The sequence below is a fragment of the Pelodiscus sinensis genome, chromosome 8 (assembly GCF_052426305.1).
Source record: "Pelodiscus sinensis isolate ZL-2025 chromosome 8, ASM5242630v1, whole genome shotgun sequence".
Lineage (NCBI taxonomy): Eukaryota > Metazoa > Chordata > Testudines > Trionychidae > Pelodiscus > Pelodiscus sinensis.
Genome location: NC_143059.1, coordinates 61,666,232 through 61,679,345, shown reverse-complemented (window position 1 = coordinate 61,679,345; position 13,114 = coordinate 61,666,232). Strand labels below are relative to the sequence as shown.

The window sequence follows — 13,114 nt, the reverse complement described above, 5'->3', positions numbered from 1 at the left end:
CACATTGTCCAAAACCTCAGAAATGTTTAACAATGAGTGCAGTAAGCTATTGGAATAAATTCACCATAGGTCATAGTGGATTCATGATAACTGGCCATTTTTAAAACAAAATATTAGATGATATTCTAAAGATATGCTCTAGGAATTTGGGGAATGGAGAGATGTTCTTTGAATTAAGGCATACAGGAAGTGAAACTGAAATAATCACAGTCAATGGGTCCAATAGCGTGAGGTGGGGGAGAGCGCTCCAAGCTCCTGGAAGGGGTGGAGCCTTGAGGAAGCCAGCAGTCAGCACCACATGGGGCATGGCTCCATTCCCCTCAGCCCTTAGAGCTGCATAGAGTGCTTGTCACGGTGCTGTGTTGGTGGTTTAAAGAAACCATGGCTCTGGACTCCTCATCACTGTTACTGCGACAGTGTCTGGGAATCCTGGGCCCCATTGAATCACCAGGCTACAGGGCAACTGCCCCCTGTCCTTCCCCACCGCTTGTGAGCAGGCCTGATCACATTGGTCCCTTCTAATCTTGAAAGCTATGAAAAGTTCTTGTTATAATCAAGCTATTTTTACTTCCATTTGTATTGTAAAAGTTTCTTGTGATTTCATTCTAATAACCAAAATTTATATAATAAATTATAAATACAGCAGAGTGCAATACGGTAGTGAATTTGAGCTAGAATGTAGGTAAGCATAACAGGCCAGATTCTCTGGTCCATTCTGTTTCCTTTTGGCAACTCAAAAACAGGAAATGGCTCACAACTCTCCAGCAAAAATTTTCCCTAGCAAGGAAGAAGTGGGCACAGAGCCAGCACAGCTGCTTCTTGCATCCTCTTTCCCTGGTCTGCAGTGGGAATGGTTGTAGGGAAGGTCACCCAGAGAAGCACAGAGGGAACATGTGAAGGCACCCGATTTAGCAAATAAAATTTTGGCAGAGGTATGAGGCGGTGCACCTCCCAAGTGCAACCACAAATCACCTATGCTGTGGTCTTTGGTGTGGTGAGCATATTGGGGGCACAGTGTAGAACTAGCCAGTGTAGACTCTGTTCAGGTCATGTTGCATATCTTGAGGACTACTGACAGCTGATGAAAGTTAAAGCAGCTGCTATATTGTACATACATAAATCTGTATGAGAAATGGTGCAGAAAACAATGGACCTATATCAACTCCATGGCATACCATTCTTAGTTGTGCTCAGAATATTCTTATTTTTTATTTTAAAAATTGGCAAAATACTTCAAGGGAATTTTAGGTGAAAAACAGTATTTCAGGTAACAACCTGCACACAATTTCCTCTTCCCTGGAGGTGTTACAACTCTGACCAGTTAAATTTCTGCTTGAAAATAGTAGATGATGTATATCAGTAGTCAAATGCATGGTTTATCATGTTGCTTTTTTTCCAGGGTCTGAACATGATGCTAAGTGGCATCGGAGTAATGCTTGTTGGAGCAGTAGTCAAGTCCAGTCACTAGCAGCAGGTTGTTTTTTTTGTTTTAAGATTAGTATCATCTGGAACATATACATTTTAAAAAAATCTCTTTTTTAACAACTCTTTGTCAATACACGAATAATTAAATTTTAGTTTTAATTAAGAAAATGAACAAAACCGAGAGTTGTCTTTAGCAATGCTGTATTAGACAAAAGTTTGCCACTTCTTTCAGTGTAATATTAGTAAACAATAACTATGCAGATGATAGTCCTTTCTACTGAGTAGTTTCATAAACATTGTCACGGTTGCAGGGTTAGCTATTTAAGTCTTTAAAGTTTTTTTTTTATTTGCATAACTCTCTACATGCTGATATTTCTTGAGCCATTCACAAATCACTTCTCCTGTCTGTCTTTTTCTACACTCTTCCTGGAAAGAATCCAGGATTTTTTTTCCTCTTGCTTTCCCTCTTTTCAATATATTTTCCTAATCTTGTCACTTACTGAAAATTCACTTCTGTCACTATTGACAGATACTGCCACTAGTATGTCACCATCTAGCGATACGTCTTTTTCCCACTTTGATCTTTGTGTTCACCTTCTCAAGTATCAAGCTGTCTGCCTTTACATCTCCTAAGGTGGATTCATGTGATCTTCTCATGCCTGGTCCGGGTTCTGAGCTACAGTATCCTGCGTGTGAGCCCTGCTTACTCAGTAGGTCTGACTCTGCTGTGAAAAAAGTGTCTACAAATATCAGACAGGGCTCTTAAAACCAAAATATTGTTCATTTTAATGGTAGGAATTTAGAGGGATTTAAAAAAACAGTTTGCACACATGTCTTAACTTTTCTAAATCCCTGTCATTGTCGGACATTGACCTAGGGAGGCTTAGCACCTTTAGACCGGAGTCATTCTGAACAGCTCCCAAACAACTGTGGGGAAGGAAAGAGCCTCTTTTTTTCCAGAGAGAACTTTTGTCCCTTTCTGTTTCTGAGCTTTCAGCCTTGGTAGTCCAAACCAATTCAATATACTCTGCAGGAATTCAAAACAAAATCTTTAGAGACAGTCAATGGCTGTTTCATTATCTCCTAATAACTAAGGATTACTGCATTTGTAGAATTTCACCTTCAAAGATAAGTAGATATCTGGTGTTCTATATAATGCTAACTGATTCACTAGCCCTTAATATCTGATTTATAGAAGACAGTTGATAAGATATGATCTGTTACATAATGGACCTTTCATATAATGTTTCATTTTTCAAATGGGTATTACAGACAAAAATTAATTCATTATAAAGTTGATTTAGTTTAAAAAATAATCTACTCTCAAAACAAAGAATTTTCATTTAATAAATAAAGAAAAATGTAAACTATAGAGATTTATAAATCTAATTGTATTTTGAATATACTTGCTTTAGTTTTATAATAAAAAAGATAGAATCATAGAACTGGAAGGGACCTCAAGAGATCCCTGCCCTCATAGCAGGACCCAGTACTGTCTAGATCATCCCTGATAGAGATCTACCCAACCTGCTCTGAAATATCTCCATTGATGGAGATTCCACATCCTCCTTAGGCAATTTATTCCACAATTTAATCTCTCTAACAGTTAGGAAGCTTTTCCTAATGTACATTGTAAACCTCCCTTGTGGCAGTTTAAGCCCATTGCCTCTTGTCCTATCATCAGAGGCCAAGATGAACAATTTTTCTCCCTCCTCCAGACTACTTTCACTTGTCAAAGACCTGCTTTTGAAACTGCGATAAGAAGATATGCAAATTAGCACCAAATTAGCATATCTCTTTTCGGGAAAAAAACGTAGTCTAGATGTGCCCGTAAAGAGTAAGGGTCTGACAAAAGACAAGAGGATTCTATCTGACCTAAAACTCCTGCAGAACACACATTTTGTTAATTATTTTATGGCTCATTGGGACAGACTATTTTTTTCCATTTTCTTATTGCTGGATGATCTGCTCATGAATTCAAAATAAACAGACTGTGTTGTAAGTAAATGTTCTATTTGAAAATTAGGAAAAGAAGCATAACAATATCAGTGTAGTTAGGGAGTTGTGAAGAGGCATCTTGAAACACTAACTATTAGGCATTGGAAGATGTCGACTGATATCAGTGGAAGGTCATGTCTCCAATATTTGAAATAAGCTCTCAGGGTATGTCTACACTTGCACCCTAGTTCGAACTAGGGATGCAAATGTAGGCATTCGAAATAGTCAATGATGCGGGGATTTAAATATCCCACGCTTCATTAGCATGATCTCGCCAGTGTGTTACTCTGATCAACAGCTGTTTCGAAAGTGAAAGTGCACGCCAGGATGCGTTAGTTCGAACCAAACCCCTTGGTTTGAACTAACGTTACTCCTCATATTTTGGGGAGTAACTTCATTACAGTTCTTATGGCTCCTCATTTTTTGAGGAGTAACATTAGTTCACACCAAGGGTTTGGTTCAAACTAACGCGTCCTGGCGCCCACTTTCACTTTCGAAACAGTTGTTGATCGGAGTAATGCGTGAGCAAGATCATGCTAATGAAGCGCGGGATATTTAAATCTCCGTTTCGTTGACTATTTCGACTGCCTACATTTGAATCCCTAGTTCAAACTAGGCTGCAAGTGTAGACATACCCTCAGTGTTTACAGCTCTTTTGACTTCATTATCATGACATATAAGTAATCTCCAAACAGGCAAAAAATGTGGTTTTGTAATATTTAGTAAACCTTGATTAGTTTTTAAGAAGGAATGCTTTTAGTAGCACATAGTTTATGTAGTTTAGCTTATTTGCAGCTGGATGGGTGTCCACACTGGTTTCACTGATGACAGCTTTACAGATGTAAGGCATAAAATAATGAAGTATATGCTTCTTTTATGACTACATCTGTTAAACTCATCTAACCATCTGTGGTTTACAGATGTACAAGTTCTATTCTCTGTACTTCTGAAAAAAAGAAGTAATAGATAATAGTCATACAATATGCATTGAATAGTTGAAAATCTGCTTACTTCTAGATATGCTGTGCAGTGTGAAAAGAAAAAAATAAAGCTCAGATCTTTCTTGGAAATATTTGATGTAAAATTTACATTATATGGCTGTTGTTTATAACCAGGAGGAGTGCAGTTATTGATTTCAATAGTTTTCCTTGACAATAATTGTTTCAGGAATGACGGACACCTTCAATGAATGCTGACACTTTAAGTGAAAATAATTACAGTTCTGCAAAATGCAAAGGCTTTTTCAACAAATAGCTTTTTAATAGTGTCACTTAAGATGAACTCTGCTGACAATTGCTTATGTTTTGTCTCTCTGTATTAGTTCATTTCTTGAAATATGATATTTGTAACAAGTGTTCTGGAAAAGCCAGAGGTTATTTTGAACATTAACTATCATTTGAAGTGAATAGTGTCTGCATTTCAAACATAGCTTCTGATTGTAGGAAGCTTTTGGCTTTTCATTTAAGGTAACATTAAAGTATTGCTTATGCTTGGGTTGCACTACACATTGGACCAAATAACCTTGCAGGTCTTTACTTAAATTTTATTCAGTCCTTGTTCAAGTAAAATTCCTACTGGCTTCAGCTGATCTTTTGACAGTTTGTGTAGGTTATAACCACATTATCTGAGTGTCTCAATAAGAATTACCTGATAATTTCAAGATTTGGCCCATAGTGGCTGTATGTATAAACACAAAAGTAAATAAACCAATTCTGTTATTTTGAATGGGGTCTCAAAAAGATGTTCCTCCTTCTCTCATTCCCTTTTCAAGGTTTATCTCATAGAATTCTAGAACTGGAAGGGACCTTGAGAAGCCATGTAGTGCAGTCCCAGTACTCGTGGCATTATTATCTCCTCTCTCTTCTTCGGTAGTGTCCCCGTGGGTGCTCCACTTGAGGTGTCGGGTTGTCCCAGTGCTTCAGGTCGGAGAGTCGTCAGCCATGGTCCAGCCAGACTGCGCATGCGTGGGGCAGAAGCTGTTAGTGCTGGTTGCTAGCTTACACTTAGTCCGGCTCCCCGCCAGTTTCTCCTTACCGTTCAATGGTTGCAGGCAGAGCAACTCCCTTCTCCTCAACTGTTCAAACAAGGAATCGTGTAAAATAGTTAGTCAGCCAATAATTAATAGTTATTAAATTAGTCAGTGTGTTAGTGTTTGTTTAACAGTTACTAGTAAAAAAAAACAAAAAACTTTTTTTCCTCAGTTCATAATGCCAGTTTCCTCCGGCTTCGAAAAGTGCTCGCAGTGCCGTGACGTGATGCCAGCGTCAGATGGGCACTCTCTCAGACCTGCTGGCAGGGGCGGAGGGAGGTAGGGGAGAAAGATGGTAATTTGTTTGGTGCCTGTTGATTCAAAAGTGCCTAGGGCTCCTGGCTGCTCATTGACAGTGATCAGAGCCCTGGGCCCTTTTAAATTGCTGCTAGAGTTCTGCACAGCGTGCTCCAGATAGTGTTAAGGGCTGGATACAGGAAGAGAGGATGCGGCACACTTCAGGCGGTGCTGAGGCCTGCCTGTCCCCAATGCCAACTCTTCCACCCAAGGCCCCATTCCTTCCAGGAGTACTGAGCTGCCCCCCCCCCCCACACACACACCTTGCCCAGGGGCTCAGTAAGTCTGTCAGCCCTCGTGGGATTAATCCATCAAATTCCACCTAGGCTTCTACTGTTAGTATTTTCTTCTGAGCTGTAGCCCTTGGAAAACTTCAGTGATCTATGCCTATCTATGTACTATGTTCTAGTACAGTACTTAGAAATCCAGAAACTTTTGGTTGAAGGAGACAGTCGCTTGGCCTTCCCCAGGTGGAAGGATTTAGTGATTTCATTCATGTTATTTATTAGTCACATTATTTCCATGTCTGTGAACTGGAACTTCTGGCTCAACTTTGAGCTATGTTTTCTGCATTTCTCTAAATGCAAATTTCAGATGCAGAACCCCATGATGTACTCTCTTGTCTCTCCCTTGCAAGATGATGTCTTTCTTTAACAGATCTGCAAAATTCCAACCCTCATGTGCTCATCAGCATGAGCTATTTACAGATTCTTTTTGTTATCTTTCAGCTATCAGCACATACACACTGTTATACAGACTCTCATTTTATCCATAGGTCTCCACATGGATGTCAAGACTCTAGAATCATCTTGATGTGGGTGCCCCAGACACCACTGTTGTAACAGTCATAGAACAGGGAAAAAATCCCTCCCACGTTCCTCTCAGGGCTTCCAACTGCTGTGTAAGTTTCTGGACATCAGAGTAGAGAGCCCTCATCTCTCTCAGGGTATGGCTACACTAGCCACCCTAGTTCGAACTAGAGTGGCTAATGTAGTCATTCGAACTATCAAATGAAGCCTGGGATTTAAATATCCCAGGCTTCATTTGCATGTTCCCGGGCACCCCCATTTTTAAATGCCCGGTAGCTCGAACTACCTGCCCGCGGCTACACGCAGCACGGGCTAGGTAGTTCGAATTAACGCTCTTAATTCAAACTACCGTTACTCCTCATTGCAAGTTTTAGAGGGATAGCCATGTTAGTCTGTAACTAAAAATACTTAAAAAACCCCACCAATGGTCCAATAGCACCTTAGGGTATGTCTACACTACCACCCTAGTTCAAACTAGGGTGGTTAATGTAGTCATTCGAAGTTGCAAATGAAGCCCGGGATTTAAATATCCTGGGCTTCATTTGCATCTTGCCGGGTGCCGCCATTTTTAAATCCCCGTTAGTGCGGACTCCGTGCCCGTGGAACGAGGTGTACTGGTAGTTCTAATTAGAAAGCCTAATTCAAACTACTTACTCCGTGCTGCGTGTAGCCGTTGAGAGAGTGTCCTTTCTGGTTAAAATGGCAAGAAACTGGTTTTCTTTGTGATCTTGTCTGATATCTGTTTTGTGGGCATTAATCCTTTGGCGAAGTGTCTGAGATGTTTGTCCAATGCACATAGCAGACGGACACTTTCGGCACATGATAGCATAAATTATATTTCTGGATGCGCAGGAATATGTGTTCTTGATCTTATAACTCACTTGGTTAGGTCCAATGGAATGAGGAGTACAGCTAGTTCAGATTAGGAAGTCTAATCTGAACTAGCTACTCCGTGCCACGTGTAGCCACGCGGCACGGGGTTCGAACTGCCGGCATTTAAAAATGGCGCCGGCCGGCTTCATGCAAATGAAGCCCGGGAAATTCAAATCCCGGGCTTCATTTGCAAGTGCGGTATGCCTACATTACCCTCCTAGTTCAAATTAGGAGGGTAGTGTAGACATACCCTCAATGACTTAATCACCTGCATTCTGCTACAAAGACCTTTTACATCTGCACTTGAAAGAGAATCCTCTGAACTGTCATTCATGTTAAAATTCGACACTCTCCGGGAAGGAATGAACAAATGCGCAAACTATCTTACCCATTACCAAGATAGCTTCCCCAATTATCACCTCTAATACCATTAGCTCACAGACGTCCCACTCTCCCCACCTCTAATATCATCAATTCACAGACACTTACCTTCCTTCCTCCCTCCCCCTGCATTCCCCTTCTGTTCTGAAATGTGATTTGTCCTTTTCATATGTGTTCATTTTTTTTAATTGTATCCTTTGGTATATATGGTTGTGACTATTTTCTTCCACTATTTGATCTGAGGAAGTGGGTCTGGCCCACGAAAGCTCATCATCTAATAAACCATCTTGTTAGTCTTTAAAGTGCTACATTGTCCTGTATTTTGCTTTTATAATGTGTATTCAATGTCCTAACTAAAATGGAAATGGAAATTAATTAAAATATTACTGGAGTTAATATGTAGAAAAAATGGTATTTTTTTCTGGAATTGACTATTTATCTTAAAAAATGTGTTTTATATTGTACATGTCCCATTATATTCTTATGTATATATTTCCATTAATTTTAATATGAGTCGAGGACTGCATTTCATTGTTTTCTGTTTGACATAAAGAGATGCATTTTTAGCACCTGGTTTGGAAGTTATTTTCTCTTTATGGTAAGTGGATGTTGTGCAGGTTTGCATACCATGCCGAAATTACACTGTAAACTGATCATCCATGGAGTTAAAAAATGACCTATTTCTAGACTATCTTAAGGTACTGTTGCTATGAAAATATTTTAATAATTATTTTAATTTTTATTTGCAGATTGCTTTTTCACAGCACAACACCATCATGGATCTTGTGCAGTTCTTTGTCACCTTCTTCAGGTAAATTGTTTCTTCTAATGCCTGATTGAATCCATGCTAATTTGTTCCATCAAAGCATTAGATTTGCCTATTCTTAATTCTTAAGAAATATCTATATTTTTGTGTGCCAACTGTGATTTACTGCTGCTGAGGAGCCTGACCTCTGTAATTTGGGTTGATACAGTCATTGGCCTCTTGTCTATAACAATGATAGTTTTTCCATTCTTTATGCAGAAATTATTTCCAGCTGTATATCTTCAATATTAGTATGTAATAGAAATCATAGGCTACTTAAGCTGATTTACAAAATGCAGCTAGACCCACATGTGATGATTTTAAAAGAAGTATTTTGAATAAAATTATTACTATAAAATCAATTTAGGAGCATCCCTGGCATATAACTCACCCAGAAATAGGCAGGTCATAAGATTTCTGCTCCTCAAACCAGCACAGGAAGAGAATCTTGTTCCAACCTATTATGTGTTGCAAAGGATATCTCACCTTTCATTCTTCGCCACAAGCAAGGCTACATCTAGACTCGAGAAATTGTGCTTGGTTAAGGTACAGTCTCCTTTGTGCAGGGATGGGGAACGTTTTTTACGTCGGAGGCCTCTGGCCCACAGAAAAAGCAGTTGGGAGCCGCACACAAGTGAAAATCAAAAAAAGAAAAACGAAACCCTTACTGATGTGTCCCCCACATGAGAAGGAAAAAAACATTCCCCACATTTTCTTTGCACACCAGAGCTTATGGGAGCCCAGGCTAATAGATTTTGTGTGCTCCATACCCACAGAGGGATGATGGGAATGGTGCAGCACCAGCATGAGCACCACAATACTGGGGGGGAGCCTGAGCCTCGGGGGTCAGATCCAGGCAAGCTAGGGGCTGCATCCGACCCTCAGGCCTTACGATCCCCACTCCTACCCTAGTGGTTCTTCCGTGGCAGTGAAACTGTGCACTGACACCAGCATGGACGTGTTTCACTAATGTTAGAAGTCGAGCTACAGAAATCTGACAACACGGTAGCTTGTGGAAAGATAAATTCTATGAGCAATTAATTATGGCAATCCAACTAAGACAAAATAAAGGCTAATATGTGTGACCTGGCATTCTCCTGAGACAGTCCAGCAGTACTTACGCTGTGATTTTGGCATATAAGGTATATAATGGTAATAGCGTGGTGATCAAAACATATTTTATGATACAAAATTTACAAAACTTTTTGTAAGATTCTACGATATTCTTCTACAAAGGATTAAAATGCTAGAACTTTTTTTTGAAACATCCATTTCTTTCAGGATTTAACATTTGCAATTTTTAGATTGCCAAGATGGCCTGTTACTTGAAAACAAATCTAACCAAAATTACATTTTAACATTACACAATAATGAAAGTTTAAATTCAATTCTGTGCTGTATTGATAACTTAAATGTTTCTTAATGATGTTACCAAGTTGGAAGCTAGTTTAAATGAATTGTTTTTCTTTAATTTTTTATTTTTAATGATTCCATAGTCAGCTGTCAAACAATGATGCTGTTATTTATCAGCATATGTGTACAAATTACTTTGCTACATCAAGATGAAAAAAGTGATTTAAGTTTAGAGCTGTGATGCATTTTAGCAACTGACCAGATGAACAATCATAAAATCATACAGTTAGAAGGGACCACAAAGATCATCAAGTCTAACCCTCTGCCAAGGTACTGGATTTATTGTCTCTCAACCATTCAAAACAGATGGCTTTCCAGCCTGTTTTTGAAAAAAAAAATCCATGACGGAATTTTCATGACTTCCCTATGCACTTTGTTCCATTATCTTACTGTTCTTATAATTTGGAAGGGTATTTTTTTCTTCTGACATTCAAACTAAAAGTGTTTGAAACCATTGCCACTTCTCCAGCCCTCTGTGACAAGATAGAGAAATTCAACAAATTGCTGTATGTGGCAGTTTTTCTCCATTTTTGTCAACCTTTCAGATATTTGAAGATCTGTTATCTCTTTCTCTGCCCTCTGTGGCAAGAGAATCTGTGTTCATTTGGGGTGAAACCATTGTTGGCAGCATCAGGATTAACTTAGCTCCTTTAGTCAGAGATAACACAGATGACTACGATCTGAGGAGGAGGCTAAAAAAGGTACCCTAAAAATTGCTCATTTTGAACAGTTTTGCTCCTCTTATGTTGATAGAAGATGTCCCATCATATGGTTGAAACTTACACATGTCTTGAAAAGTTTCCTTTAGTCTTAGGGTACGTCTAGACTACAAGCCTCTTTCGAAAGAGATCATCTAGACTGCCATGAGACTTTCGGAAAAGCGATCAAGGCAATCAGGACACTCTCATTCAAAAAAGCCCTGTTTGCATTCAAGAACGCCTTTTCTCGAAAGAGCTCTTTCGAAAAAAAGGCATTCTTCCTTGTAAAATGAGGTTTACCATTGTTGAAAACACCGCTGCATTCTTTCAATTTAATTTTGAAAGAACACGATGGCAGTCTAGATGCAGGTGACGTTTTTTCGAAAAAAGGCCACTTTTTTCGAAAAAAACCCTGTAGTCTAGACATAGCCTTAGTGTTATAACATGGAAGCTCCATATGACTGCCTAACTAGGCAGATCATTCTGATTGCTCAAGAGGTTGAAAGGTATCACACTGACACATTTTTCTGGGGGAACACGTAAAATAGTCACATGACATGAGAGCTGGTTTTGCAATTTGAAAAAAATAGTGTCTCTCGTTTGAAGAGCCTACCCATTGGCATAAATGACAGATTGATGAAGCTTCAACTGCCCTGGGAGGTGAATGTTATGCTTCATTAATCAGTGTTACACATAGAGTGTCACTAACTCTGATTATATGAAGAAGCAATTTTCTTCCAAACTAAATAGTTCAACACCCTATACATGTTGGCAGTGATGATTCTCCATTTGCGGCATACTTGGCAATGAGCAGTAATGGCTTAAATTTGCTTGTGACATGTTGAGTACCAATTAGGTATCCCAAACTCTATGTTCCACCTCCACGACAAATGCAAATTAATTTGTATATATTCTTGGTCATACTGTTGGCATCTTAATGACTATGTGGTGGTCTGATAGCGAACTCTATGAGATGTGCTCATAACAGCTCATAATTACAAAGAGCTGATTGAACAAGACAATAGTATGTCTAGCAGTCAAATTTCTTCCTTTCTGTTTGGCTGAAAAATCGTAAAAATCAGTCATTTAAGCCTCTAAATGTTGTCCTGATAAACCATCCATTATCCACTGAACAATTCTCAATACAGCTAACTACCATTTTGAAAACTCTTACAACAAACAGCAATGATGTATCTGCTGAATGGGTATAATGCTGTGATACAGTCTCTAATAAAGTTGTCAGTTAGGCTAGATATACAAAATGCCGTCCTGCATCTTGGCTCAATGATAATGGTCCTGAAATATCAAATCCATTTCCTGTGAAACAGACAAGCTCATGGTGTGCTCTTATCTATACTGTGAGTTGAAAAAGATCAAATATAGCACACGTCAACACAAATTCCAGCAAAACCAACAATCTACATTGAAGAACAATGTAGCCAACTGCAGGTTGTTCAATAACATGATCCCACAAGCTTTTATGACATGGTTAAAGTAGTGTTTGGCCCTACTGAGAAGTGCTGGTGATGAATTTCTCGTCACAGATCACGCTGTCATTTATGATGGGTGGCATGAACAATTTAACTGAATTACTTAATCATCTATCTGCTGTCTCTACTGAGTCACTTGATAATGTCTGTAAAGGGTCTTATGCACTTGCCCACATAAGCTCAGATACTAAGGGCTGTCCAAGCAATGAAAAATCACAAATACCTTGGTCCTGATACCATTGCAGCTGAAGTTTTCCAACATGGAAATAATCCTCTCATTGCCAAGTTTTTTGAATTCTTATCACTTCTGGCTTCAAGAAATCATCTTGCAACAACTGAACGATACCAATCTGGTCACTATCTGTAAGCACAAAGCCTTAAACAGTGACTGTGATAATTTCCATAGCATCTCCTTGCTCTATGTGGCCAGTAAGAGTCTTGTATAGATTCTCCTGAATTAGCTTCTGGTCCAAATTGTTGATAAAGTTCTATCTGAGTCACTGTGTGACTTTCGCATTACGTGAAATAGTGTTGGCATGATTTTCTCTATCTGACAATTATGATAAAAATATCACTAACAATATCAACTTTTGTTAATCAGTCTAAACAAAAACGTCTAACATAGTCAAGCACAGTGCCATCTGGAAATTGCTTACTAAATTTGGATGCCCAGACAATGTTTGATGCTCATTTATTAACAATGTTTGGCAATTCTATGAAGTCGTGTTTGGAAAAGTCAGTGTTGATGGTGATCTAACAGCTCTATTTCCAGTCACAAATGGAGCAAAGAAAGAATGTTCTTTCTTCTATCCTTCTTGTTTGTACTTTATTGTGATGCTAGCGGAAGCCCTTCATAGCTCTTCAAATGGTGATTTTATATATAGTTACACTGACAG

The 13,114-nt window shown here is 39.0% G+C and overlaps 1 protein-coding gene across 4 annotated transcripts in view; it reads left to right on the top strand.

Annotated features, from left to right (window-relative positions):
- Nucleotides 1-13,114, top strand: part of ATRNL1 (attractin like 1) — a 999,362-nt gene that overhangs the window by 583,327 nt on the left and 402,921 nt on the right. For all 4 annotated transcript variants that reach the window (XR_012905692.2, XM_075935409.2, XM_075935410.2 and 1 more), the window contains exon 25: nt 8,562-8,623. Coding sequence is in view for 3 of the 4 variants with exons in the window: in XM_075935409.2 (XP_075791524.2) it covers nt 8,562-8,623 (62 nt within the window). In the remaining variant the exon portion in view is untranslated. The remainder of the gene's footprint in view (nt 1-8,561; nt 8,624-13,114) is intronic.